The 25,627-nt window shown below is 53.7% G+C and overlaps 5 protein-coding genes across 9 annotated transcripts in view; 4 read left to right on the plus strand and 1 right to left on the minus strand.

Annotated features, from left to right (window-relative positions):
- Nucleotides 1-352: 352 nt before the first annotated feature.
- Nucleotides 353-4,045, minus strand: S100A1 (S100 calcium binding protein A1). The gene is made up of 3 exons (XM_055584238.1): nucleotides 3,898-4,045; nucleotides 1,851-2,003; nucleotides 353-675 (listed from the first exon to the last, which is right to left on the minus strand). Exons 2-3 carry the CDS (start codon nucleotides 1,989-1,991, stop codon nucleotides 532-534), a joined length of 285 nt encoding a protein of 94 aa, XP_055440213.1. The 5' UTR covers nucleotides 1,992-2,003; nucleotides 3,898-4,045; the 3' UTR covers nucleotides 353-531.
- A 1,101-nt stretch (nucleotides 4,046-5,146) lies between these two features.
- S100A13 (S100 calcium binding protein A13) lies at nucleotides 5,147-11,931 on the plus strand. Of its 2 annotated transcripts, none has more exons than XM_055586811.1 (3): nucleotides 5,147-5,252; nucleotides 6,190-6,383; nucleotides 11,702-11,931. In XM_055586811.1, the coding sequence occupies exons 2-3, from the start codon at nucleotides 6,231-6,233 to the stop codon at nucleotides 11,843-11,845; spliced, it is 297 nt and encodes a 98-aa protein (XP_055442786.1). In that variant the 5' UTR covers nucleotides 5,147-5,252; nucleotides 6,190-6,230; the 3' UTR covers nucleotides 11,846-11,931. The 2 variants fall into 2 exon arrangements, with proteins under 2 accessions (XP_055442786.1, XP_055442785.1); XM_055586810.1 differs by lacking the exon at nucleotides 5,147-5,252 and adding an exon at nucleotides 5,675-6,027.
- Nucleotides 11,932-14,876: 2,945 nt separating this feature from the next.
- Nucleotides 14,877-17,090, plus strand: S100A14 (S100 calcium binding protein A14). Of its 2 annotated transcripts, none has more exons than XM_055584247.1 (4): nucleotides 14,877-15,035; nucleotides 15,408-15,515; nucleotides 15,952-16,098; nucleotides 16,322-17,090. In XM_055584247.1, exons 2-4 carry the CDS (start codon nucleotides 15,486-15,488, stop codon nucleotides 16,457-16,459), a joined length of 315 nt encoding a protein of 104 aa, XP_055440222.1. In that variant the 5' UTR covers nucleotides 14,877-15,035; nucleotides 15,408-15,485; the 3' UTR covers nucleotides 16,460-17,090. The 2 variants fall into 2 exon arrangements, with proteins under 2 accessions (XP_055440222.1, XP_055440223.1); XM_055584248.1 differs by having other exon boundaries at nucleotides 14,971-14,993.
- Nucleotides 17,091-17,731: 641 nt separating this feature from the next.
- Nucleotides 17,732-24,844, plus strand: S100A16 (S100 calcium binding protein A16). 3 transcript variants are annotated; one of them, XM_055584250.1, is made up of 3 exons: nucleotides 17,732-17,948; nucleotides 23,644-23,821; nucleotides 24,103-24,844. In XM_055584250.1, exons 2-3 carry the CDS (start codon nucleotides 23,669-23,671, stop codon nucleotides 24,259-24,261), a joined length of 312 nt encoding a protein of 103 aa, XP_055440225.1. In that variant the 5' UTR covers nucleotides 17,732-17,948; nucleotides 23,644-23,668; the 3' UTR covers nucleotides 24,262-24,844. The 3 variants fall into 3 exon arrangements, with proteins under 3 accessions (XP_055440225.1, XP_055440224.1, XP_055440226.1); XM_055584249.1 differs by lacking the exon at nucleotides 17,732-17,948 and adding an exon at nucleotides 18,182-18,321; XM_055584251.1 differs by lacking the exon at nucleotides 17,732-17,948 and adding an exon at nucleotides 18,757-18,877.
- The window catches only part of S100A2 (S100 calcium binding protein A2), a 41,963-nt gene continuing 34,525 nt past the window's right edge, over nucleotides 18,190-25,627 (plus strand). The window contains exon 1 of the mRNA XM_055584244.1: nucleotides 18,190-18,321. The gene's annotated coding sequence lies outside the window, so the exon portion shown is untranslated. The remainder of the gene's footprint in view (nucleotides 18,322-25,627) is intronic.

Genomic DNA, 25,627 nt, shown 5'->3' on the forward strand with positions numbered 1-25,627 from the left:
TACGTGACGTTGAGGGTTGTGTGTTGTTAGGCTCACTGCTGTGTCCCCAGCTCCCATACGATGTCTAGCACATGGTAGGTCTTCAGTAAATACTTTGAAGGTTGAAGGGAAATTCTGCCTTTATAGCTGAGACGCTGGTACACGTATTAGCTTCATACATCCTCCACTTCTAGCTGGAACCTTGAATCCCAGCCTTCCTGGGCCTTCAGCATTCCTTAAATAGGAAGATGCAATGGTCCCTTGACCTCTCTCCAAAAAGATCTCTCCTCAAATAAGGCAAGTTGTGAGTGAGCAGCCTTCATTTCCCCACCTACTCTATACTGTCCACCTACTCTATGCTGTTACCAAAGGAGACAGACAGCAACGGGCGGCTGGTGAGACAGAAGCCTTTAATGAAAGAGGAGTTGCAGGCCTAGCCCACTATTCTTGCGCCCTTGCTGGTGGGGAGGGAAAAGTAAGGTGAGGGGAAGCAGGGTGAAGGAGCAGGCATGGCAGGGTGGAGGGGACGGGCGCTGCCAAGGGGCCGTCTCCTCAACTGTTCTCCCAGAAGAAGTTGTTGCAGGCCACCGTGAGGGCAGCCACCAGCACCACATACTCCTGGAAGTCCACCTCTCCATCTCCATTCTCATCCAGCTCCTTCATCACCTTGTCCACAGCGTCTGCATCCTTCTGGGCCTGTGGAGGGAGGAGATGGAGAGACAGGTATACAGGGAGATGAATAGCACTGAATCAGGGGCATGGGGGGAGGGGTGATTGATTGGGGAGAAAAAGGCAGAGATGAGCAAGAGGAAAACTACTTATAATTATGGGACTCTTGTTTCCCTCCTCAAAACCAACAAAACATTTGTGGCTTCCGGTTGCCTACAGAATTAGCTCCCTAACAAGGCAGAATAATAAAAACAATTACCATATGTTGAGTGCCTACAATGTGACAAGTTCTGCACTAGGAGCTTTACAAGCATTCTCATTTAATTCTAGCACAATTAGAATGAAGTGGGTTTCATTATTCCCATTCTAGAGAAGAAACAAATTGACAGTAAGTGGTTAAAGAACATGCCCAAACTCACACAGCTAGAAAGTAATAGCATCAGAATTTGAACCCAGGTCTCATAAAATCTAAAAGCTGATACACTTTCTACTGGTTTATTTTCTGCATCCTTCAGTTCAATCAAAACTACTGAACATATTCCATCCTCTTTCTCCCATCCTCTTGTTCAGATATTGTGCGTGTGAAGTTGCTTCAGTCGTGTCCAACTTTTTGTGACCCTATGGACTGTAGCCTGTCAGGCTGCTGTGTCCATGGGATTCTCCAGGCAAGAATACTAGAGTGGGTTCCTGTGCCCTCCTCCAGGGGATCTTCCTGACCCAGGGGTGTCTCCCGTGGCTCCTGCATTGGAGCAGATTCTGAGGCTGAGCCACCTGGGAAAACTTCAGATACTGTACCTCCTCCTAAAATGTCTTTACTTACTCTAATAATCTTCCAGGGGCTTGAGTGCCACCTCTTTGGAGAGGTTCTCCCACTGCAGTTAGGTTAATATTCTCCCACAATCCTTTCTGACACCTCTGTTAAGGCCCTGGGTGCTTCCTGGTGATCAAGGTATGCTTTCAAATGTCAGTCTTTTCCTTCTAGACTGTGTGTTTTGTTATTGATGCGTCTACACATCGCCTAGCCCTTAACAGGTGATCAGTAAATCAGGGCATTTTGACTTGAACACAGAGGAGTGGGGGGTGGGGGGAGGGGGAAGAGACGGATTGTTGGGCTGAGCTGGGGTGGGGAGATGGCAGAGAGGAGCGTACTTTGTTCCCCCATCCCTCCCCAACTCCACCCTGTACCCCCACCCTGTGCTCACATCCAGGAAGCCGGAGAGCTCCGTCTGCAGCAGCTCTTTCAGCTCCTTCTTGCTCAGCTTGTACTTGTCTCCCTCTTTGCCCGAGTGGGCGTGGAACACATTGATGAGAGTCTCCATCGCCGTCTCCAGCTCAGAGCCCATCTCGAAGCTCACCTACCCATGTCCCATCATGGAAGTGAGCTTGGACCATGCTTAGGGTACCTGGGGTTGGGGTAGGGTCCCACAGCTCAAAGAGCCATGAGATCGGATCCCCACCACAATTCATCTTTCCTGAGATTTTACACAAACAGAACTTCTAGACTCATTCTCTGAGCCCTTCAATCCATACTCTAGCCAGAAAGAGTCAGGGCTTTGGGCATGGAGGTGGAGCAGCTGGAGCTGGGCTCACTTTAGAGGCCTGGAGTGGACTCTGTTTGGCTCCTGGCTGCCTGGACACACACTGAGGTGGGTGGGGCAGGCAGGCGGGGGTGGTCACAGGACCCAGTCTGGCTTCCTCTGGCTCTATTTTTACCCTTGGATTGCCTGCCTAGCACGGCCAAGCTCTGCTATTGGGGATGGTGGGCTGGGCTCCCCTCTATAACCTTGACTCTGTGGCCCACCATAAACAAGGAGTCAGCCTGGAGCCCTTGGTCAGCTTGGTGGAGAGGGTGGCAGTCCGAGTGGGTGGTCCAAGATTGATGGGGAGGGAGCCTGAACATGTCACTTTGGCTTCCCTCCATTACCTCTAGTTTGGTTCCTCTTACTTCTCTGCAGAATCAGCCCTTCTACTGGGGAGTAGTGGGAAGGGAAAGAGGAATGTCTGAGCCTTTTCCCTGGAGCCAGGGCTCCCAAGGAAGGGGAGAAGATACTTGCGGGATCTTGTCTCTGCTGTTGGCCGCTCCTGTCCCCAGGCCAACTTGGGTGATATTGGGATAATGGCAGCAGGGAGGATGGGGCTGGTATGTGTTTGGGGAGATAAAGGCTGAATGCATGAGGTCTTCTAAATCCAAGGGGCTGGGAGAGAGGAGGGGAAAAATGGAGGGGTCTGTTGAAGAGAGGGGACTACCAAGCCAGGGGGCCTCTTTCCCTTGGCCTTGGGACAGTTGGCCCCTCCACAGCCTCCGGGGGTAGCTCAGGTATCTCAGATCAGGTATCCCCATCCTTCCCCAGGCCTGAGGGGTCAGACAATGGGCCCTGATCAGATGACATCCTAGCTCTTCAATGGAGCCCTTGTATGTGTCACCTGAACTCCGGACATGAGAAGCGGTTGTCACAGAGACCTGGGGGAGATGGAACCCAAGCCGGGGCTGATAGAGGGGATATGGAGGGAGAGGGAGGGGTGCTTGTGGCTCAGTTACCAGCCCCATCCAGGAAGGGCACCTAGAGGTTGCCTGGAGACCCCGAGCAGCCTGGGATTTTGCGTAGGGGCCATTCTGAAAGGACCTTGGCAGGGAGGGGGTAGACAGAAAAACAAAGGGAAAGAACAAGAGGAAAGAGGAGCCGAGGTATGGGACAAGAAAGAGGAGGAGGAGAAAGGGAGGTCATATGAAGGGAGGGTGGGAGTGGGTAGAGTTCCCTAGTGCCCCCTCTTCCTGGTATCACATGGTCCATGCTCTGGGAGGGAACCTGGGCAAGGCTGGGTGGGGTGGCAGATACACAAAGGCTGCTGGTGGGTGGGTGTGCAGAAGGAGCAGTTCCATCTGCTTTCTTATTCTTACACCACTGGAAGCAAGGCAAGAGCTGGGTCTCCTCCCCAGCACCTGGGAGATGGAGGGAGCTTTGTGGGGGCTCTTGAGGGCTCTGTGGTAGGAGGGCCGGGTCTCCTGGAAGCTCAGTGGCTGGGATTCCCACTGGCTTCCTCATCCGCCGAGCTCCCAGATTTCCCTCTGACCTTCACTTCCCTCCCCCCAGCACCTTCCAAACAATGTCTCCCCCAAATCCCAAACTCCTCTCAGACCCTCAGGGCACTGCAGTGCTATCTGCCTCAGTCTCCTGGAGCCCTGCTGAAGCCCCCTCTTCCCCAGGCTGGCCAGGGCAGGGAGAAGGGCAGATGGGGCAGGATACTCACTGTCAGCCTGGGAGCAGGTTCTGGACAGGCAGACGAGGCTGCAAATGTGGCTCCTGGAGCTGTGCGGGAAGACCTGTCTTCAGCTGTCCTTCCCCCGTGACGCCCCCTCCGCACCGGCTCCACCCCTTCACAGACAGACACCCAGTGGGGCGAGGGGCCAGGAGTGGACAGAGGCGCCCTCTGTCTCCTGGGCTGAAACAGGCTGCCCTGTGTCCTCTTCTCCAGCCTTGGATGCCACCCCCACGCGGGGGCCCCAAATGGCAGGGCCCAGGAAGAAGGGAGGTGGGAAAGGTCCTGGGAAGAAGGAACACTGAGAGGCCTTCTGGACTCTTCCGCCCATGCTCCACCCTCCCCTCCCAGTAATAATGGGTGTGCAGCCGGGCAGAGAGGAGGTGTGTGCACCTGACTGAGGGGGCTCATCTTGGAGGGGACTCCTCGGTGAATAATTTAGTCTTGGGAGTCTCCCTGAGGGGTTTCAGCCTGACAACCCCACTGAGGGATTTCAATCCAGGGTCTCCTCTGTGTGGGGCACTCAGCCTGGGTCCCCCTCTGTTTGTCGGGTCTCAGAATGGATCCTCTGTGGAGGACTTGGGCTGCAGGGTCCTTAGTGGGGTCTCATTTTGAGGGGCCCTCTGTGGTGTTTCTTAGATGGGACCTCTCAGTGCTGAGCTCCCCCAGTTGGTTTTTCCAATATGCAGTGCCTTCTCCCAATGGCAATAGGCTGCTGCTGCTGCTAAGTCGCTTCAGTCGTGTCTGACTTTGTGTGACCCCATAGATGGCAGCCCACCAGGCTCCCCCGTCCCTGGGATTCTCCAGGCAAGAACACTGGAGTGGGTTGCCATTGCCTTCTCCAATGCAGGAAAGTGAAAAGTGAAAGTGAAGTCGCTCAGTCGTGTCCAACTCCCAGCGACCCCATGGACTGCAGCCCACCAGGCTCCTCCATCCATGGGATTTTCCAGGGAAGAGTACTGGAGTGGGGTGCCATTGCCTTCTCTGCAATGGAAATATACATACACCTCATTAGAAAAGGGGGTATGGTGGGCCAGCAGGCTCCCTGTATTGGGAGCGATGGGATCCCAGGATGCCTGATGAGTGGGATCTGGCCACGCAGCTCCAGGGAGTCCCTTCCCTCACCAAGGGGAGGCAGGTGGGCTGGGTTGTGGGGACCAGGGTTCCTGGCCTGATTGCTGGAGCAGGGGTGGGATGCCTTATGTGTGATTGGACAGGTCTCCTCTCCACAATCTACGACGAAATTTGACACCTCCGGGCTTGGGAGGGGCTCTCTCCTCCTTCCTGGACGTTTATAAACCACAGCTCTGGGGCTCCTGCTTGCTGCACCCCATCTCCTTGCCCCGGTGAGTCTTTCCCTTTAACCCCGGAGGGAGCCTGGGGAGCATTTTTTTCCGCCCTGGGCTCCCAAGTCCCTCCCCTGGACCTGGCTTAGACTGGGATTCAGGAAATGGCTTTGGGAAATGCAGCAACAGTCCTCGCAGAGGGGAGGGGGTGGGCTGGAAAAGGGAGGATGAGTGGGCATGGCCCCAGCCGTCACCCCCCAGTCCCCCTCCACCACTGCCTCCCGCTGTAAGTGCCAGTACCCAGCCCAGACTGCTGTTTCTGGGAGACGAGGGTGGGGAGGGCTGTGGGGTCTTGAGCTCCACACTCTTCCCAGCTGCCCTCGAGGGGAGATGCGAGTGGGGCGACAGAGAGGCGGGTTCTGTCCAGACCGAGCCAGCCCTGACCACAGCTGGGCATCTGCCAGACCCTGGCTTCTCTGCTGGGAAGAGCGGCCAGTGTGTGTGTGTGGGGGCGGGTGCAGTGCAGGCGGGTGGAGACCCAGGTCCTTGCACAAACAAGCTTTGGAGACAAACAACCCCGTGACCCTTTGAGGCTGGTGAAACTCCAAGAAAGGGTCCTTGGGACTAAACCCCACAGAGGGGCCACACGAGACTGAGAGGAGTCCAAAGAAAGACCCCAGTCCGAAAGCCTCCTCCCAGACGGAGGGGTCTCCAGACTGAGGGACCAACGCACAGGGGTCCCTGAGACACGGATACAGCAAAAGGATCCCCAGACTGTGAGACCTAGAGAGGAAGGGGTTCCTGGAAGTGAACATTCCTGTCTCCTTACGCTGAGGTACCGTTGCCTGGTCCCTTGCCCCAAGCTCCATCCCCTCATCCCTGCCCCTTCTCTTCTTCCCTGTGAGGCTTCCTCAGGCAGAGACTTGAGGTGGCAGCACCAGGGCAGGGGCCTCTGGCCTGTCCTGACGCTCCCCTCCTCTCCTTCCCCCTCCGGCAGGCCAGCCCCGTGAGGACATCAGCCCCAGCGGCAGGGTCCTGATGGCAGCCGAGCCACTCACTGAGCTGGAGGCGGCCATTGAGACAGTGGTCACCACCTTCTTCACCTTCGCAGGGCGGGAAGGCAGAAAAGGCAGCCTCAGCGTCAATGAGTTTAAGGAACTGGTCACTCAGCAGTTGCCTCACCTGCTCAAGGTGGGTGGGGGTCTCTAGGCATGCGGTTTTGGGAACCAGGGACTGAAGGACACTGGGTCCGTGAGGAGATATTGCTGAGCATAAGGTGATCACAGGTGGACTGAGAAGAAGGGTGTGGCAACTGCGTGTGTAAATGGTTCTGGCTGTTCTTGCCTGGTGTGTGTGTGACTAGGTAATTCTATGAATGCACGTGTGTTGCTGCAAAGGGCTTTGTGCTCCTGCCAGACGATGCTGTTGGGTTCTTGTTGGGTCTGTCTGTGCCTCTCTGGTTTCATTTTCCCAGCACAGGAGTGGACCCAGAGCTGGTTTCCAGAAGATTCATAGGCCATCAGAGCTGAAAGGAGGCCAAGAGAAAATATGGTCCAAAGTCCTCACTTCACATGTATAGAAACCAAGGCTCAGCTGTGGGGAAGGGTTTGTTAAAAATAAAAACACAGCCAAACTCACAGAGTCGCAGAATCTCAAAGCAGGAGGTTCCTGTAAGTGGTTTGTGGTTATTCTCCGTGCTCTCTGGGAATCCCCTCTGTAATGCAACTGACACCATCATTCTTCCTCTCCTACTTACAGGATGGGGTAGGGATTTACGTTTCATCTGCATTGAGTTGGCACATCATCCCAGGCTGTTCAGTTTCATTTACATCCTTTCTGAAAATTCACAGGCACACGAAAGTGTGTGAGTATGGATTAAAAAAAAAAAATCCCTACAAACTAGTCTCTGAAATGCATAGTCTATCATCTGGAATATCTCCTACATCCTTAAACTTCTCCCTTCCTCTTCTCACAGGAAACGTCAGGCTCTCCCCTGAAAATACAGCATTCCCTGTAGCCCTGTCAAATAATGACTGGTTTTTCTTCCAAATCTAATTCCTTCTGGGCCTGGAAATGCAGGTAGTGACCTCTTTGCTTTTCATTGCAACTTCCAAATGATAGTTTCTTCTCCTTCTCCTCCCCCACTCTCCCTCTCCCGTCCCTGCTCTCCCCATCTCTTCTTCTTTTTTTTTGGCTGCACCTGTGGCATCTTGTGGGATTTTTTTTTTAGTTCCCCTGACCAGGGGTCAAACCCAGGCCCTTGGCAGCGAGAGCACAGAGCCCTAACCACTGCACTGCCAGGAAATTCCATCTTCATCATGAGACACTCAGCTCCTTGGAAGCTCATACATATGCCTGCCATTTTAATTGTTCACCTTATAGCTCTTCAGCTTCTGGCTTATGGTTTTTCTTCTCGTCATTGCCACTGTCAGAATCCACAAGACAACTCATTCCACACCTGGGCCTTTCGATTTCTTGAATTCCTTACTTTCAAAGATTCTGTCTTCCTGCATCTCAGCATTCTTGCCTCTCTGCCCCACTGCCCTGTTCAAGATCTTTAGATCTTGTCATTACCAGTGCATCGTCTCCACAATCTCAGTTTCAGGCCTCTCTTCATCGACCACCTCCTGCCATTCCATCCACTCCATTCCTCCACTCCACCATCCTGACTCCACTGGGACCTTCAGTCTCTTGACCTTAATTAACACTTTTCCATCTTCCATCACCATCCCTCAAGACCTCATTTCCCTTCTTACTCTCCTGGGTTCTAAGGCTCACCACTATAATCACTTGCTCAACTCCCCTTGATTCTCTTTGTTTCTGTCCTAGTTATTTGGCAAAATCTCAACCCGGGTTAACTCCGACATTTCAGCTCCATTAGCTTGCTGGTGAAACCCACCATTCTGCGGCTGAATTTGGCTGGAGAAAAATATACTTCCACGTTGACTTGTCTTCCTTTAAATCTATGACTGTTGGCAATGCCTGGTCATTCTCCATTCCCCTACTTGATTCATTTACCAGCCCTTTCACATGATTATTTCACAACTTTTCCTTTCTCCTCAACTCCAGGACCTCTTCTCATAGTCTCCTTGTCACTGAGAATTTTTCTCACTGAGAAAATAAAAGCCATCAGGAAACTTCTATGTGCTTCCTCCCCTAAATTTACTAACTGATCAGCGCATTTCCTGCCTGCCTTCATGTTACGGGGATGATCTCTCTCTGCTTTTAAGGCTGGTCCCTCTGCTGGTGGCGCTAAATCCCATCCCTTCTCACCTTCTGAAAGACGTAACTCTCCCAATTCTTCCTCTCTTCTCTTGCATCATCAAAACTTCCCTCTGTAGGGACTTCGCTGGTGGTCCAGTGGTTAAGACGTCCCCTTTCAATGCAGGGGACACGGGTTCGATCCCTTGTCAGGGAGCTAAGATCCCATATACCTTGTGGCCAAAAAATCAAAACGTAAAGCAGAAGCAATACTGTAACAAATTTAATAAAGCCTTTTAAAATGGCCCACATAAAAAAAATCTTAAAACTTCCCTCTCCACTAGATTGTTCTGATCAGTTTGCGAACTTGACCCTGTAATTTCCTCCAGCTATGCCTTACACCTCTGCTCCCCTTTGTAGTAAAACTCCTCAAAAGCAGGGAGAGTTATTTATACTTGCCGTCCCTGCTTTTCCTCTCCTGGTTCAGAATGCACATCCCCCGGGGGTCTGCTAGACTTACTCCTCATTTGACTCAGATGGCACGTCCTCAGCGTGGCCCTCCTTCGCCACCGAGCACAGAAATCACCTCCTGTGCCCTGTACCTTTGTTATTGTTGAGTCGCTCAGTCGTGTTGACTCTTTGGTGACCTCATGGACTGTATCCTGCCAGGTTCCTTTGTCCATGGGATTTTCTAGGCAATAACACTGGAGTGGGTTGCCATTTCCTTCTCCAGGGGAGTCTTCTCGACCCAGGGATTGAACTCTCATCTCCACATCTTCTGCATTGCAGGTGGATTCTTTACTGCTGAGATACCAGGGAAGCCTAAGACATCAGGACTGATGTGTGCTTAGTCGCTCAGTCGTGTCTGACTCTTTGCGACCCCATGGACTGTAGCCCGCCAGGCTCCTCTGTCCATGGGATTTCCCAGGCAAAACTACTGGAGCAGGTTGCCATTTCCTGCTCCGGGGGATCTTCCCAACCCAGAGATCCAACCTGCGTCTCTTGCGTCTCCTGCATTGGCAGGTGGATTCTTTACCACTGTACCACCTGGATAGCCCTCTGTCCCCTTTACCCTAGAGCTGTTTTCTTTCAGGACAGTTTCTTCACAACAGCCTCCATTACATAATTTAATTTTATTTATTTTTAAGATATTTATTTACTTATTTGACGGTGCCAAGTCTGAGTTGCAGCATGTGGGATCTCGTTCTCTGACCAGGGATTGAATCCAGGCCTCCTGCATCGCGAGTGTGGAGTCTTAGCTGTTGGACCACCGGGGAAGTTCTTCCATTATATAATTTTATGTTACCAAGAAGTAACAAGTAATTTCCTTCCTTTCCATTGGAGGAAGCATTCTGATTTTCATAAAGGGGAGGAATCTGCTCACTGCTTTATTTTCAGCACTTAGAGTGGTGTCTCGCTCTTAGGTGGTGTTGGCCGGTCGCTCAGTCTTGTCCGACTCTTGGTGACTCTACAGAGTGCAGCACGCCAGGCCTCCCTGCGCTTCACTGTCTCCTGGAGCTCAGACTCATGTCCATTGACTCAGTGATGCCATCCACCCGTCTCATCCTCTGTTTCCCGCTTCTCCTCCTGCCCTCAGTCCTATCCATGTTTTCTTCCATAGCCTTCACTTCAGTTTTCTTCACAAAAGCTTAAAATATAGTTCTATATTTTTCCTGAGTGCTTTATTTTATAGTTTTACTATTCTAAGTGGACTCTTTCATATTATATTTCCAAAATGGTATTTGTTTTTGAGTATTAATATTGTCACCAGATACTTTATCATTTCTGATAGTTTTTTTGGGGGGAAAGAAATACAGAATTGTAGCTAAAAGCATAAGCTCCGAGCTAGACAACCTAGGTTCAAATACAGGGTCTAGTTTGTCATCTGTGGTGAGTACTTTAATCTTTCTGAGCCTTGATTTCTCACCTGTGAACTGGACTCATACCGTTCTTGTTGGAGTGGTCTTGCATTTATTCAGTCAGTATTTATTGAGTGCCTACTATGTTCTGTTCTGACATTGTCCTAGACTTTGGGTTATAGTAGTGACCAAGCCTCCACTCTGTGCCAAACACTTTCCCAGGCACTGGTATCACGGTGGTGGACAAGATGGACAAGGGCCCTGTGTTCCTGGAGCCTTTCATTCTAGCAGATTATGAAGACTGAATGATGTAAAGCATGTAATATGTTCAGCATAATGCTTGGAACCAGTCAGCACTATTAAATGCTTACACTTGCTGAAATGTTAGCTTTTATTGCTCTTTTTGGTTTTTCCTAGGTATACAGTTATCTAATTGCTAATATAACAAGGGGTGGATTTACATCCTCTTTGTTAACAATTTTACTTTTTATTTCTTTCTCTTGACTAATTGGATGTTTCCCCTCTCCCTCCCCATGTAACACTTGCAATTGCTTTCCACTGGCAATGCTTATAGTATTTTACAGTTAAGTGTGACTGTGGCCTTTAAAAACATCTGTTGAGCTCTTCTATGAATTAGTTTCGTGCCATCTATAGATCTGGAAAGCCGCCTTAGCCTTCATCCAAACGTTGATTCAAATGTTGGGCATGCGCTGTGCCTGAGGCATCCTTGTCTGGTTTGACATGGATCTGTTGTTCAACAGTCAACTTTTCTGTTGTGGTTATCCATCTGGCAACAAATCCTCTGATCACGGTGGTCCGACTTAGAATATCCTTAGATTTCACAGGTCTGCTGGGAGAGACTTTGCCAAGGACCCCCTAGAAAACCAGATACCTTGTGTCCTTGCCATTCCCCTGATCTACCAGGCTAGTGACCCGGCTGGAAGAATGAGAAGGCATGAGGGTTATGCGAGCAGGCAGCAAAGTGCTGTGAACGCCTCCAACTTTCTGTGAAGGAGGAGGGTGGCCTGAGAAGACTCAGGGTGGTCAGAGGGAGTCCATGGCTACAAGGGCTCCCCAAGTGTCCTTGGGATTATCCCAGGGCTGGTGCAATGATGTGCTGAAGCCTCTTGGTACCTGCAGTTGAAGGCCCATCTGTGCATCTCTTCCCGACTCTGCGTTCAGTGACATCACGTTTATGGTTCACAATCCCCCATGGTGGGTGTGTTTAGACCACAGCACACACTATAACCAGGTTCCCCACTTCCACCCTTTGCTTCCCCCTGGAGTCGGGCACCAGAGCAGTGCCATGTTGGGGCTGCAGCTTCGTCCAGAAGGTGTGGGGGTAGCCCTAGTGCTCTTTGAGGGAAGGGAATAGTGACTGGCAATTCTTCCCTGTCTCCCTGTGTCCAGTCATTTCTAACTCTACTGTTTGCTGTGGTGTCTCCCCAGGATGTGGGCTCCTTAGATGAGAAGATGAAGAGCTTGGATGTGAATCAGGACTCAGAGCTCAAGTTCAGCGAGTACTGGAGGCTGATTGGGGAGCTGGCAAAGGAGATTAGGAAAGAGAAGGCCCTGGAGATCCGGAAGAAGTGAAGCCAGCTGGCTGGGATGGGGGCGGGCATGGCATGGCTGGGTTGAACCCCACTTCCCGCAAATAAAGCTTTCTCCTTGAAACACAGATGTTGCTTATTCCAGACCCATCCTGATTTCTTCTCTTGAGACCAGGGGGGTGGGAAAGCTCTGCCCCCACCTGAGGGCAAGTCCCAAAATTATGAGCACCAACATAATTCGTCTTCAAATATTCTGCAGCATCAGGTCTTGAATGGGTAGGTGCTCAGTAATACACGGTTGATGAGTGAATATATGAAAGGTAGACTGAGCTCTCTGGGACATGTGAGGGGACTTATATCCCGCCAGCTGCTCTGGGGCTTGGTCTTGGCTTTCACTTTCTTATTCCTAGGGTTTGTGTCCTTGGATGGTAGTGATAGCAGTGAACATGTGTTGAGGGCTTGGTCTGTGCAAGGAATGGTGCTGAGCATTTTCTTGTATTAGTTAATTCTCACAGGCTGTTGAGGGAAGTACTATTTTTAAGTCCTGTATCAAAGATGAGGAAACAGATTTTGGAGACGTTAAGTCACAAAGACAAGAATAGGTGGAACTGGAACTTCCCCGGTGGAGTGGCCAAGACTCCGCGTTTCCAATGTGGAGAAGCTGGGTTTTGTCTCTGGTCGGGGAACTAGCTCCCATATGCTGTAACTAAAGATCCTGCAAGGTGAAGGTCGAAGATCCCGCGTACCACGACTAAGACCCGGTGCAGCCAAATAAAAAAAAAAAAGAATAGATGAAACTGGGTTGAAATTCCAGAGCCTCTGTGATGAACTGAGATAGTCTCTCAGTGGGTACACTGGACCCTGTTCTCATCCTTCTTGGCTGGAGAGGCATGCCGTTTACACTATCCGCCACCAGAGGGAGCAGGGGTGGGGCAACTCAGCAGGTGCTGCCTTCCAGGGCCTGGCACCGCCTTACTGTCAGGAGGCTATCATTTGAGGCCTCTGAGTCCAGAGGAACGTTTAGTCTAAGACAGTCTCCTCATCACACGTCATAAAAGGGTCCTAGATTGAGATTTGCCCTGTAAGTACCCCTGGACAGAGAAACCTCAGAGGGAACCCCAGGCTGGGGCTCTGAGGGTCCATTTGAGACATTCCAGAGTGGCTCCCCCAAGACAGATATCCTAAGAGGGACGCCCAGACTGAGATATTAGAGACCTCGGGCTGAGGCACTCTTGGAGAAACACTGCGATTGAAATACCCTCAGAGGGGTCCCCAGATTGAGACCCTTTCAGAAGAATTCTCAGAATAAGACACTTTGGGGACTTCCCTGGTGGTCCAGGGGTTAAGAATCCACCTTCCAATGCAGGAGATGTGGGTTCAACCCCTGGTTGTGGAACTAAGGTCCCACATACCTCGGAGTGCGGCCAAAAAGAAAAAAAAAAAAAGAATAAGACACTTCCGGAAGGGTCCTCTCATTGAGACACAGACACCCCTGTGTGCTTAGTCACTCAGTCATGTCCAACTCTTTGCGACCCCATGGACTGTACCCGCCAAGGCTCCTCTGTCCATGAGATTCTCCAGGCAAGAATACTGGAGTGGGTTGCCATGCCCTCTTCCAGGGGATCTTCCCAACAAGGAATCGAACCCAGGTCTCCCGCATTGCAGTCAGAGTCTTTACTGTCTGAGCCACCAAGGAAGCCCATGAACATTGGAGTGGGTAGCCTATCCCTTCTCCAGGGGATCTTCCTAACCCAGGAATTGAACCAGGGTCTCCTGCATTGTCGAGAAGGAAATGGCACCCCACTCCAAGAAGGCAATGGCACCCCACTCCAGTACTCTTGCCTGGCAAGTCCCACGGAGGAGGAGCCTGGTAGGCTGCAGTCCATGGGGTCGCTAAGGGTCGGACACGACTGAGCGACTTCACTTTCACTTTTCGCTTTCATGCATTGGAGAAGGCAATGGCAACCCACTCCAGTGTTCTTGCCTGGAGAATCCCAGGGACGAGGGAGCCTGGTGGGCTGCCGTCTCTGGGGTCGCACAGAGTCGGACACGACTGAAGCGACTTAGCAATAGCAGCAGCTCCTGCGCTGTAGGCAGATTCTTTACCACCTGAGCTACCAGGGAAGCCCAATTGAGGGCAAAAGTACAGAGGAACCCTGGAAGGAGAGAGACGAGGGAGGGACACTGAGAGATATGCCTAGACCTCAGAATTTAGGAAAGGAGCCTAGAGACTCTAGCTCTGAGCTTCACCTGATCACACTGACTCCCCTGCCTTCTTCCTCCCCATGGGCTGAGGAGGGCCCCTGGGGTTGGGTTGAATCCCCCCAACTCAAACTCCTGTCCAGGCTCCCTGGATGTTGTCGTGGGTGCTGGATTGTGTGTTTGGAGGAAGGGGGTTGCAATGCAGCCTCTGGTCAGGGAAGATGCGGAATTCTGAGGGAGGGAGGAGCAGCTAGCCCAACCAGTTTGGAGAGATTGTTAGCTGACAGATAGCCTGCGTGCTAGCTGCTCCGGGAACTGAAAGGAAGTCCCAGACAACCCTCAGTCGGCTCCCTCCTCCAGGCTGCCCTTCTCTGGCTCTTTTCTCCTGACCCAAGTCTCTTCCCTCAGGACTGGGGAAGGCTGGGGTCTGGGACCTCAGCAGGCTTGAGTGTCACTATCTAAATTGGCCTTGAGGGGAAAGGAGTGTGTGTGTGTGTGACACTTTAAAGGACAGAGAGGTCCCTGGGGACATCTTTCAAGCCACGTGTCCTTCATTCCCTCTAGGCCACAAAACTCGCCCTGACCGGCCTCTTCTCCTTTCCTGGTAGTTGACTCAGAGCCTCTCAGAGCCCCTCTGCTTCTCTGTCTTACTTTTCCTCCAGGCCTTTCCTCCCAGGCTTCACGACACTGTGTTTCCAAGTCTTCCCTCTCTCCCTCAGCAGCCTCTCCTCCCCTTTCTTCCCTGGACTCTGCCTGCTGGTCTGCGGCCAGGGGGATCCCAGACCCAGCTTCTCCACGATTCCCTCCTCTTGGCCAGGACGGGGCGGGCTCCCGGAACTGTGGCCAATGGAGGTGGGGCCCTAGGAGGTGGAGCCCCTACTGCAGGCTCACAGTCCAGGCGGCAGCTGGAGCTGGGTGGCCCAGCTAGAGCTGGGAGGCCCAGCCCCCTGCCTCCCCTCTCTCCGCCCAGGTATAAGAGCTGAGCTCAGGTGAGCTGGCTTCTTCAGTCCTGTCTCAGAGGCTGCCAGCGGGTAAGGAGACCCAGGACTTTTCACCCAAATGGACTGAACCAGGTTCAGAGGGCATGCTTAGCCTATCCTAGCATAGTCTGGCTGGGGAAGGTTTGGGGGACCAGGCCCTGGAGGCTGGTGTGTGTGTGTGTGTGTGTGTGTGTGTGTGTGTGTGTGTACAGAACAGGAGTGGGGGGCTGAGGAGAGGCCTCTAGATAGTAGGCCTGGGGCTGTGACCTTAGCTCCTGGAGCCCAGGCAGGGAAGGGCTTATGTGGTGTTGGCTCTGACCCCCTGGATGAGGCACAGAATATCTGGGGTGCAGCCAAAGGGGATAGTTGAGCAAGAAATGCTGAGTTCTCCCCTTAGCTCAGCTGCCCCTCTCCTCTGAGCAGATCATGAGCCATCAGCTCCTCTGGGGCCTGCTGTAGGACGACAAAACTCTCACCACAGGGCCAAGCGCGTCGAGCATCATGGGACAGTGTCGGTCAGCCAACGCTGAGGTGGGCCCATTCATTCCTGATCTTTCTGTTTCCGCTCCTCTCCTTCACCCTGAGGGTCTGTGTCCCCCACTGACTTCTGTCCCCTCACCTTGGCCTTGCTCTGCACTCCAGACCCTGCCTGTGAGACCCGAACCTCCTCTCTGGTGCCCACACAGGGTGATGAAGATGGGCCCCCCTGAAGAGGATGCTTGGGCCTCATGCTAGGACCTGCCCTGCCTGGAGGCTGGGGGAGGCGGGGAGGAAGCCTTGCCCAACCCGTGGCTGAGGGCAGAGGACAGTGGAGGCAAAGGGTGCTGGATGCTGGGCTTTGGGGTGGGCGAGGGCCCATGGGCCTGTCAGCTGTCTTACTCTGTTGGCTCTGTCGGGCTCCTGGGGAAGCAGGCTGTCATAGGGTGGGTGAGGCCTCCCTAACATGGGTGATGTCCCTTGTCCTCAGGATGCCCAGGAACTCAGTGATGTGGAGAGGGCCATTGAGACCCTGATCAAGAATTTCCACCAGTATTCGGTGGAGGGTGGGAAGGAGACACTGACTCCCTCCGAGCTCCGGGACCTGGTCACCCAGCAGCTGCCCCACCTCATGCCGGTACTGAGAGAGTGAACCCCGCCCCAGGCAGTACCCTGACTTCCCAAGCAAGTGCTCCAAGACCCCACCCACGCTGCCACAGCCCCTGGCACTGGCAAACCCCTAGCCCTTCCTCTGTCAATGCCAGGCAGGCTCAGGTCCTGCTTCCTGCCCCTGGGCAGGGTGTGGTGGGAAGGTTGGAAGGTACTGCTTGTCTGAGCTGTGGTGTCTTCCCTCCTTGCAGAGCAACTGTGGGCTGGAAGAGAAAATTGCCAACTTGGGCAACTGTAACGACTCTAAACTGGAGTTCGGGAGCTTCTGGGAGCTGATTGGAGAAGCAGCCAAGAGTGTGAAGCTGGAGAATGCTGTCCAGGGGAGCTGAAAACCTTCCCCTGGAATTCTGGATGGGTCGGGTGGGATGCTGGGGAAAGGGGACCTTAAACACCTCTCTCCATCACCCCAACACTATTCCCCAGCCCCATCTGGCTCATCTCTGCAGGGTTCAGGTTCATAATGGCCCTTCTGGGGCCTCTGTGCACTTCATCCCTGTGGAGCTTATGAGTCCAGGGGTCCCCACCAAGGGGAGGCTTGGGGAGTCGTTGGGGCCAGGGACATATGTGGAAGGCTGCTGGAGGGTTGAGGATGGTGTAAGGGCCACATCATTTAGTAGTGGGGAAGGGCAGAGAGGAGCTGAGCTGTGGGAAATGATTTGGAGGGTATGGCAATAGGGATGGACATTTGGTACTAAGAAGGGTCTCTATGAAACTACCCCTCCTAATCTCTTCCCCAACCCAAACTGTCCAGTGCTTTCCCTCCCTGTCCCTAGTTCTGCTTCAGCCTCCTCTCAGGACCCTGTCTCCCTGGCTTAGGAAAGGGGAAGGGAGAAAGAGCAGGCTTGGGGAGAGGCTGAGGACGGGGACTTGGGAGTGAGAGGACCAGCTGGGCGCTTGGGCATTTACAGGATGATGGTTGTTTTGTATCATTTGATTAATAAAAAAATGGAAAAAATGAAAGATGTTGTCTTGATTGGTCTACCTCCCATCCCAAGGGTCCATGGGTAAGAAGGAGTTGGGGTGAGTGCGGGTGAATAGCAGAGTCATTGGGTGGCAGGGTTCATGTGGAGGTGCAGTGGTTGGCAGCGGAAGTGACTGGGGGGACTCACACTCTCCTGTGAATTTGGGTTGAGGAGGGCACCAGGCCTAAAAGGTGGGAGACCTGGTCCTTTCTGAGGATCAAGCTGTACTTTGCCAGTGGCCTGGCCTTCTGGCAGGAGAGCGGGGCATGTATGCACATGTGGGGAGAAGGACATGAACCCAGGTGTGCTGGGGCCTGCATGACTAGCAGCGAGGGAGCCGTGAGGCTGCGAAACGGGCTGACCCTGACCGACCTGGGGTTGAATCTCAGCTCTGCCACTTACTATGGGCATCATCTCAGAGTATCAGTTTCCTCATCTGTAAAAATGGGATAGGACATGTGATGTGACTACTCAACAGAGAGGCTGACGCAGAGTGAGAGCCCAGGGAGCTGAAGTCACTGGAAGGGGGGGCGCGGGGGGGGGGATGGGGCCCTCCTGGAGTCAGCTTTTGCCTCTGGGACATCCCTGGCCAGTTTCCTATGGTATTTCAGAAAAAGGGATGGAGGGGTCGTTTTCAGAAGAATTCTCTGTTGCACATGAGGTCTTAGGGATGGGTGCACTGAATGGGGAAGACAGGAGCCACATCTCTGGATCCTTCTGACTGGAGCCGACAGAAATGGGCATTACTCTTGAAATCCCAAACAGTCATATTTTCTGTGGCCAGCCAGGCTGGCCTGGAATGCTAACTGAACATGTCTGTTAGGGGCCGCTGAAACTGGGCTCCCAGTGACCCCAGGTGAGTAGGGCAGGTGACTGTCCTTCCCTTCCTTTCTCGAAGTTGTAAATTCTGCTCAGAGCCTGGGGGACGAGGAGGGTGGGGTTGGGGGAGTGCTACCTCTACCACTCCCTCTTGGGTGGGGGCGGAAGGATGTTAAAAAAGGTGTGTATCCCTTTAACAAGGGCCCAACCCCAGGGCCCAGTCGAGAGGGAGTTCAGTGACTACCTCCCCACCGAGCCAGCTCCGCCGGGCAGGGCCGGGAGGGAGTGGGACAGAATCTGGGAGTGCAGCGGGGAGGAGTCCTGGCTGGGCTGAGCGTGGGGAGCTGCTTGGCAGTGCCAGAGCCCAGGCCCCAGAGCCCTGCAGGAGAGGAAGTGGACCGAGAAGGCAGGTGAGCACCTCAGGCCCATCCTGGGAGGTCTGGGGCTGCCGGAGGGGCCTCGCAGGCTTGGGAGGCCGGGACAAGGGGCGGTGAAGGGGGCCTGAGGAGAGGGGCCCTGCAGAGACTGAGCAGGAAGGTTTCATTAATTGTTAACTTTCCCCCAAACCCAGTTTGGGAATGGAGCTTTCTAGTGGGGTCGGGGGCTGGAGAGGGCTTCAGAGGAGTGGATGCAGTGGTGAGACCCCCTTCCCCAGCCCAGCAGCTGCCTGGGATCCTCTCCCCCGGTTGGGCCACCGGGTAAAGTGTTGAGAAGCTTTGCTCCGATTTTCACTCAGAGTTCAGGGCAGATGTGTGTTGGTGGGGGTTGGGGAATAGCCAGACCCTGGACACAGGCCTCGCTGGGCTCTGAGGCCTGTGTTCTGGAACAGGTGATGAAGTCCAGGAGGAGCCAGCAAGGGCCCAGGGGGTCTGAGAGCAGCCTGACGAGGGGAAGCAGCTCCTGGGTGGCCTCTCTGTAGCTCTGACTCCAGCAGGTCCCAGTGCTCTGAGACCAGGAGAAACCTGGGTGAGGCCCCCTGGAGCCTGAGTTCTAGGAGAGGGGCTGGGAAACTGGGCAGCTTCTCCTCTACTTCAGGACCCAGGCAGGTTCAGGCTTGACTTGCTTTGCTCGGTGGAGCCACCGGCCCTATGGAGAATTCCCCTGCCCTGCCCTGCCCAGGAGGGTGGCGGTGGGGGCAGGGATGCTGGGAGATGGAGCCCCGGAGTGCTGGGGAGCAGGGCTCACACTTTCCCCTTCGGCTAGAGAGGCGCCGGCTGGGTGTTGGTGAGGCCAAGTGCAGCGGTATGTGTGTGTCCACAGCAAGCTCCTCCAGCGTAACTTGTCTGGAAAAAAAATTCAGATAAACAGGTTTCTTCCTCCAGCTACACACTCTCAAAGCAGAAGCGTTTGGAAAGTAGATGGGTCACCCAAGCAGAGAGGATCAGAAATGGCAGAATTCCTTGCTTATTATGATTATGTATATTTGTGTATTAGGTGCTGTGAGTTCTGTGAGGGTGAGGAGGGGTGAGGCAGGGACACCTATTTGAGATATTCTGGGACTGGGAAAAGAGCTAGAGGAGGGGGGACAGAGAGTGGAGTTGTAGAGGCTGGAGAAGTAGTTTGGAACAGCCTTGCATATAGAGCAAAGCATTAACAGCCTGGTGGTAAATTTTGCCTTCCTGTGCTTTGCAGACAGCTGGGGCAAATGAGTGAATTAAGAAAGAAATGAATGAGTGAATGAATGAGTCAATGAATGAATGAGTAAGCAAATGAATGGTGGATACAGGAGTGAGGTCAATGGAAGGGATGCAGAGAATGCCAAATTTAAGCTTGAGGGTGGACTAGGCTCTAGAGCGGAGATGACTAGGAGGGATAGGAGTCCAGGGACATATCCCAATACTTGGGAACAATTTAAGTCTCAAGAAGTATGTGTGGAGTGGGGAAGAAAAGGTGGGTTTTAGAGGGTGTGGGCTCCATGTGGAAGGGGACTGGGGAGTTAAACAGATGAGGGGGTGAAGAAGAGGCCCTTGGAGGGGTGGGGCCCAGTGCCTGGGGGGGACAGGGTGGGGCTGGAGTGACTGAGACCCAGGAAGGTGGTGTCAAGGCAATTTGAGCTTTTGGAGAAGTCAGCAAGCTGGGCTGAGGTGGGCGGGGTGGGGGTGGGGGCCTCTCAGTTGCTCAATGATGAATCAGCCAAGGTGAAGACAATAAGAACTTTGCCGGCGGTCGGGGCCCCAGCTGAGAGGGTCCTTTGCAGGATGAGTCTTCTATTTCTGCTTTTTCTGAAGGCTGTAGTATACAGTCCAGCTCCCCCATCACTCTCAGCACAGGATCTGCTTAGAGGAAAGTCAGCGCACTTGTTACCTCCTGCCCCGCCCTTCCCAGGGAGGGGCTGAGGGGAAGGCCCACCACCTCCCTTCCCCCCAGCCCCTTGTCTGGGGACCCTCTGGCCTGGTAGGCAGGAGGGGCAGGTGGCCTTGGCTTGGGTGTAGTGAGGGCCTGTCTCCTGGCCCCCAGGGGAGGGAGGTGATGACACCTGACTATTAGCCTCTGATATCTTTCCTTCAGAAAAAAGAAGAGCATTTTTTTATCTCCGGAGTTGTCCGGTTGACAAGAAGGTGGGGTGGGGAATTTTGGGAAGCCTGGGATCTGAAGCCCACCTCTCTGGGTGACTGTGCACTTGACAGGAGGTGCTGAGATGTCTCCTGGGAGCTCACCTATGTCTTGCCAGGTAGAGGCTGCTGCTGCTACTGCTAAGTTGCTTCAGTCGTGTCTGACTCTGTGCGACCCCAGAGACGGCAGCCTACCAGGCTCCCTCGTCCCTGGGATTCTCCAGGCAAGAACACTGGAGTGGGTTGCCATTTCCTCCTCCAATGCATGAAAGTGAAAAGTGAAAGTGAAGTCACTCAGTCGCGTCTGACTCTTTGCAACCCCATAGACTGCAGCCTACCAGGCTCCTCCACCCATGGGATTTTCCAGGCAAGAGTACTGGAGTGGGGTGCCATGAGACATGGTAAAAAGGAAGGGCAGGACTGGGCTCCAAGAAGGCAGGTGGTGGGAGGGGAGTGGGTGACCAGCGGGGGAGAGGGACAGTGGCACATTGCCCCCAAACCCATTTCTTTCCCTTTGCTCTCCTTTTTTATTTTAATTGTTTATTTATTTACTTATGGTTGCACTGGGTCTTTGTTGATGTGCATGGGCTTTCTCTAGTTGGGGTGAGTGCAAACCACTCTCTAGTTGCGCTGTTCAGGTTTCATTGTGGGGGCTTCTCTTGCTATGGAGCACAGGCTGCAGGCACGAGAGCGTCAGTAGTTGCGGCTCAGGCTCTAGAGCGCGCAGGCTCGGTAGTCGTGTCCCTGGGCTTTGTTGTTCTGCTACAGGTGGAGTCTTCTTGGAACAGTGATCAAACCCATGTCATTGGTGGGCAGATTCTCATCCATCCTACCACCAGGGGAGTCCCTCCCTTTCCTATTCCTATTTCCCTCAGGATTCCTCATTTGGGGAACAAGGTCTGGGATGAGTAAAGTCAGGGGTTCTCTGAACTTTCTCCCACTCCCAAGGTTAGTTGGGAGTAGTTGATAAAATTCTTGCTGACATGAGTGCAGCTTCAGGAATCCTCAGGAATACTGGTCAGAGGCGTGGCCCATTCCGCATCCGGGGGCAGGAAGGCAGACGGTTCACGGACTGAAACACTTTTGTCTTCATTTGTGAATGTTAGAGCGTTTGTATGAAAGTCTCACAAAGGTGTGAACATTGAACCACACAATTACACACAATAAAGAAAGAGGACTTCCCTGGTGGCTCAGAGAGAAAAGAATCCGCCTGCAGTGCGGGAGACCTGGCTCAGGAAGATAGATCCCCTGGAGAAGGGAATGTCAACCCACTCCAGTATTCTTACCTGGAGAATTCCATGGACAGAGGAGCTTGGAGGGCTATATGCAGTCCACGGGGGTTGCAAAGAGTTGCGCACAACTGAGCGACTAACACTTTCATTTTTCACTTTCACTAGAAAAAGAGTAGGGTTTCCTATATTTCTGGTTCCTTATTTCATCCTTCTGGCCACAGGCCAGATGGTCAGGTGGACGAGGCAGGGGAGAGAAGGGGAGAATTCCTGGTTAGAGTCGCCTCAGCCTGACCCCTCTCCCTCTCAACTCTCCTTCCTTCCTGCATCCTGGCTTTGTCCTTCTGAATCTCACCCTTCCTTTAGAAGAAGTTTCATAGAAGAGACATCTTAGAAGGGTGGTCAGGGACCTTGGCTGCCTAGTGTCAGGGCTGGAAGGAGGTGAAATATTTATAAAACCTCTACCTTGAGCAAGGCATTGACCAGGTCATGTGGGCCAGGGGAGATGCAGAGATGGTTGTATATCTTGGGTTTTAAAAAGTGGTCCCCAAGTCTCCATGTCCTATTGTTTGGTTCAGGAAACGCAGTGGCTGCATGTAAGAAACACCATCCTTGCGTCAAGGAATGTCTGGTGTCTGAGGAGAGAAGATCCTAGAAGAGATTGCAGCCATACTAGCTAGTGGGCCCAGCCGACAGCGGCTGAGAGTCTATGGGAGTCAGGGGAGGGGGGTACTGACGGCAAGGGCCAGGGCAACCTCCCCCAGGAGGTGGGGTTTGGGCAGGCTTCAGCTAGGTGGAGAGGGCAGGGTAAAGGGCCCAGGAAGAGGGATGAAGGGAGAGCAGGTGGCAGGGGTGGGAGCTGTGGTGGGCTGGGGAAGCGGACCTCCCTTCCAAAGCGAATCACGGGATGCCCTGATAACGGTGTCCACTGTCCAGAGCCAGGACCAACGGGCAAGGCGGCTGCAACTCATCCTTGGGCTTGGGGGTGGGAGGGAAGGCTCATTTGCCAGGGTTCACTTGGGGGGGCTCCGGGCATGGGTGGTGACTCACAGAGTAGATCCGCCTGCTCCCCTCATATCCTGTTATTCTGTTGGCTGTATCCGCTTGGAATGTGAGTGCCTTTTGTCCTGGGGCGAGGGGGTGACGTGTGTAGCCTCTGGCTGGCTTCGGAGGCTCCATCTCCAGCTGTCTCCAGCTGGGGCAGGACCAGGCCTGGCTCCTCCTTAGGTAATGTGGTGGGGGGGTGGTCCTTAGATCCTGCTGTATATTTCGAGGTGGATATGCGGGAGGTTAGGCTAGCCCGGGGTGGGTGGGGGCCTGCACAAAGCCTGACCTGGTGGATCAGGATATTGTTTAACCAGAGAAGGACAGCCATGGCCTGAGACCCTGAACGTACTGTCCTGGAGCCCAGCTGAAGGATTAGGGAGATCCTAGGTCTGCCTCCTGCTTTGTTGCCTGGGGCCAGGTCTCAGGCCACCCAGGGGGTGGGGGACATGGCTCCTGTCCCTCCCCAGCCCCCGTGGCCCATCCTATGAGTTTCTAGCTGATACTTGTTCCCGGGGCAGGGACCCTGGGTAGGCTGGGTATGGAGAAGGCAGAGGGATGGGTGCTGGCACTCTCTGTCTTCCCACGGATCCTCTCTTCTCTCTGGGGCTCTGACAAGCCCAGTGCCTGGGGCTGGGGAAGGGCCTGGAAAACCTGCTGAGGCGGTTGAGCTGGAGATCACCTGGATGAGAGGAGACACATAGTTCTCATTCCAGGCCCACCTCCATGTTCAGCCTGGGTTCTTGGGTTCTCCTTTCCCTCCCTCCTCCCGAGGTCTGGGGTCTGGCCGGCCAGCATGGGGGGCTGGGGGCCAGGGGGTGGGACCAGCAGGAGGACAGGGGCTGGGAGACCTAGGCAGAGATGTGGCCTGTGAGCTGCCCTCTCCTCCCCTCATCCTGGCGCCCAGGCCCCGTGAGGCGTGAGGCAGTGAGATGGCGGACTCCTACACGGAGCTGGAGAAGGCGGTGGTCGTCCTGGTGGAAAACTTCTACAAATACGTCTCCAAGCACAGCCTGGTCAAGAACAAGATCAGCAAGAGCAGCTTCCGGAAGATGCTTCAGAAAGAGCTCAACCATATGCTGACAGTGAGCTTCCCCTGACCCAGGGGCCTGGCCCTCCTCAGCCCCCAAAGCCCTGTCCCCTCTGGGTGTCCTTCCCGACCGCTTTCTCTGTCCTTTCAGAGTCCCGTCCCCCCAAACCAGGGTCTCAGCTCCACGCAGGCCTCTGTCTTCAGCGTGCCCAGGCCTGGGCCAGTGAGGGCTCTGTTCCCATTTTCCGAGGGCAGCAGCAGCCCAGGCCTGGGGTCCTGCCTGGGGCCGCTGTAGAGCTGCCACATCAGCACTGCTGATCCTTGATTCTCCCCCAGGACACGGGGAACCGGAAGGCTGCTGACAAGCTTATCCAGAACCTGGATGCCAACCACGACGGGCGCATCAGCTTTGACGAGTACTGGACCTTGATAGGCGGCATCACTAGCCCTATCGCCAACCTTATCCGTCAGCAGGAGCAGCAGAGCAGCAGCTAGAGGCCCTCCCGCCGTCCCTCCCCCAATGCCCTTCCTAGGCTTCCTCCTCAGCCTCCTCTGCCCACCCAGGCCCATCCTCTCTGCTCCCTCTAGACCCTCCTCGGACCATAGCTGAACAGGGTGAGGGGAAACGTCAGGGCCCCTTTGTGAGTGTCTCAGTCTGGGGGTGCCTCCCTGTGGGTCTCAGTCCCTGGAGCCAGCGGACCCTGGGGCCCCTCTGTGACAATGCTGTATGGGGACCCAAGAGTTTCCCTACCTGTTCAGTCCGTCTACCCTTCTGACTTCTGATGTTCCTGCCTGATTCCGGGCTTCTCCTGACCTCAGAGGTCAGCTTGCTGCTTCAGGTCTCCGGGGTTCCTGGCAGCATCAGCAAGGACTTCTCTCTCGCCCTCCCCTCAGCCCCTCTGCTGGGTAGAGGAGACTTCCAGGGATTGTCCTCCAGCTGCCTCTGCATCTGGGAACAGGGTCGAGCCCCCTCCCTCCTCTTCAGCCACTGAAATGGGAAAAAGGCTTGATCTGGAGTTTTCCTCCCCCTCACCCAGTCCCTTTGTCATGTTTATTAAAGCCTTTCCACTCCTTGGAACCTCCTCAGGCTTTGGTGATCTTTGCCAGGGGCCCTAAGGCAAGGGAGCAGCAAGGGGGAATCTCATGAGGAACCCCAAGGGCAGAGGAAGAAAGAAGGACTCTGGGACCCTGCAGGTGCTGTCAGCAATGGGTCAGCAACTTCTTCCCTCCTCCTTGAAGGGCCAAGGTCACACGTCCTTACCTCTGGGCCCTCATAGCCCAAACGCAACTCATATTCAACTTCTGGGCACACACTGCATCCCATTTAGTTCTTACTGCAATTCCAGGAGAGAGGGGCCACGACTCTCATGTTGAGTCATGAGTAGGACTGAGATATTGAATTCTCATCCATAGATGATTCTAGTACACAGAGAAATTTATGGGATGAGGAAGTGGGGTGCAAAGAAAGAGGGGTGTGGGAGGCAGAGTTAGGCGTTACACCTGATGTGGGGGACAATGACAGCTTCTGTGTTTCTTCCCTGCCATGGAAAGACAGCACATGCCCCCAGGAGAAATAGGGCAGGAGTTCTAGCCTGCAGGGGTCTGGATCAGTGGTTTTCAACTCCAGGAAGTGTACCCCAAGGTTTAAGGTTTTTCAAAAGATGCACGGTCATAAACAGTTTTACAGTTTTATTGGAATCCTTTACAGATCCTCAACCTTCTAAAAGTGACCTGCATCAGTATGAGCTTGCAGTCAAACTATATGTTTAATATGGTGTCATTTGTCTATTTGTTACTTGGTTTCTTTTTTTTTTTTTTTTGCTTTTTGTTACTTTTTTTTGGTGTCATCAGTTCAGTTCAG

This window comes from Bubalus kerabau, chromosome 6 (genome assembly GCF_029407905.1).
Source record: "Bubalus kerabau isolate K-KA32 ecotype Philippines breed swamp buffalo chromosome 6, PCC_UOA_SB_1v2, whole genome shotgun sequence".
Classification (NCBI taxonomy): domain Eukaryota; kingdom Metazoa; phylum Chordata; class Mammalia; order Artiodactyla; family Bovidae; genus Bubalus; species Bubalus kerabau.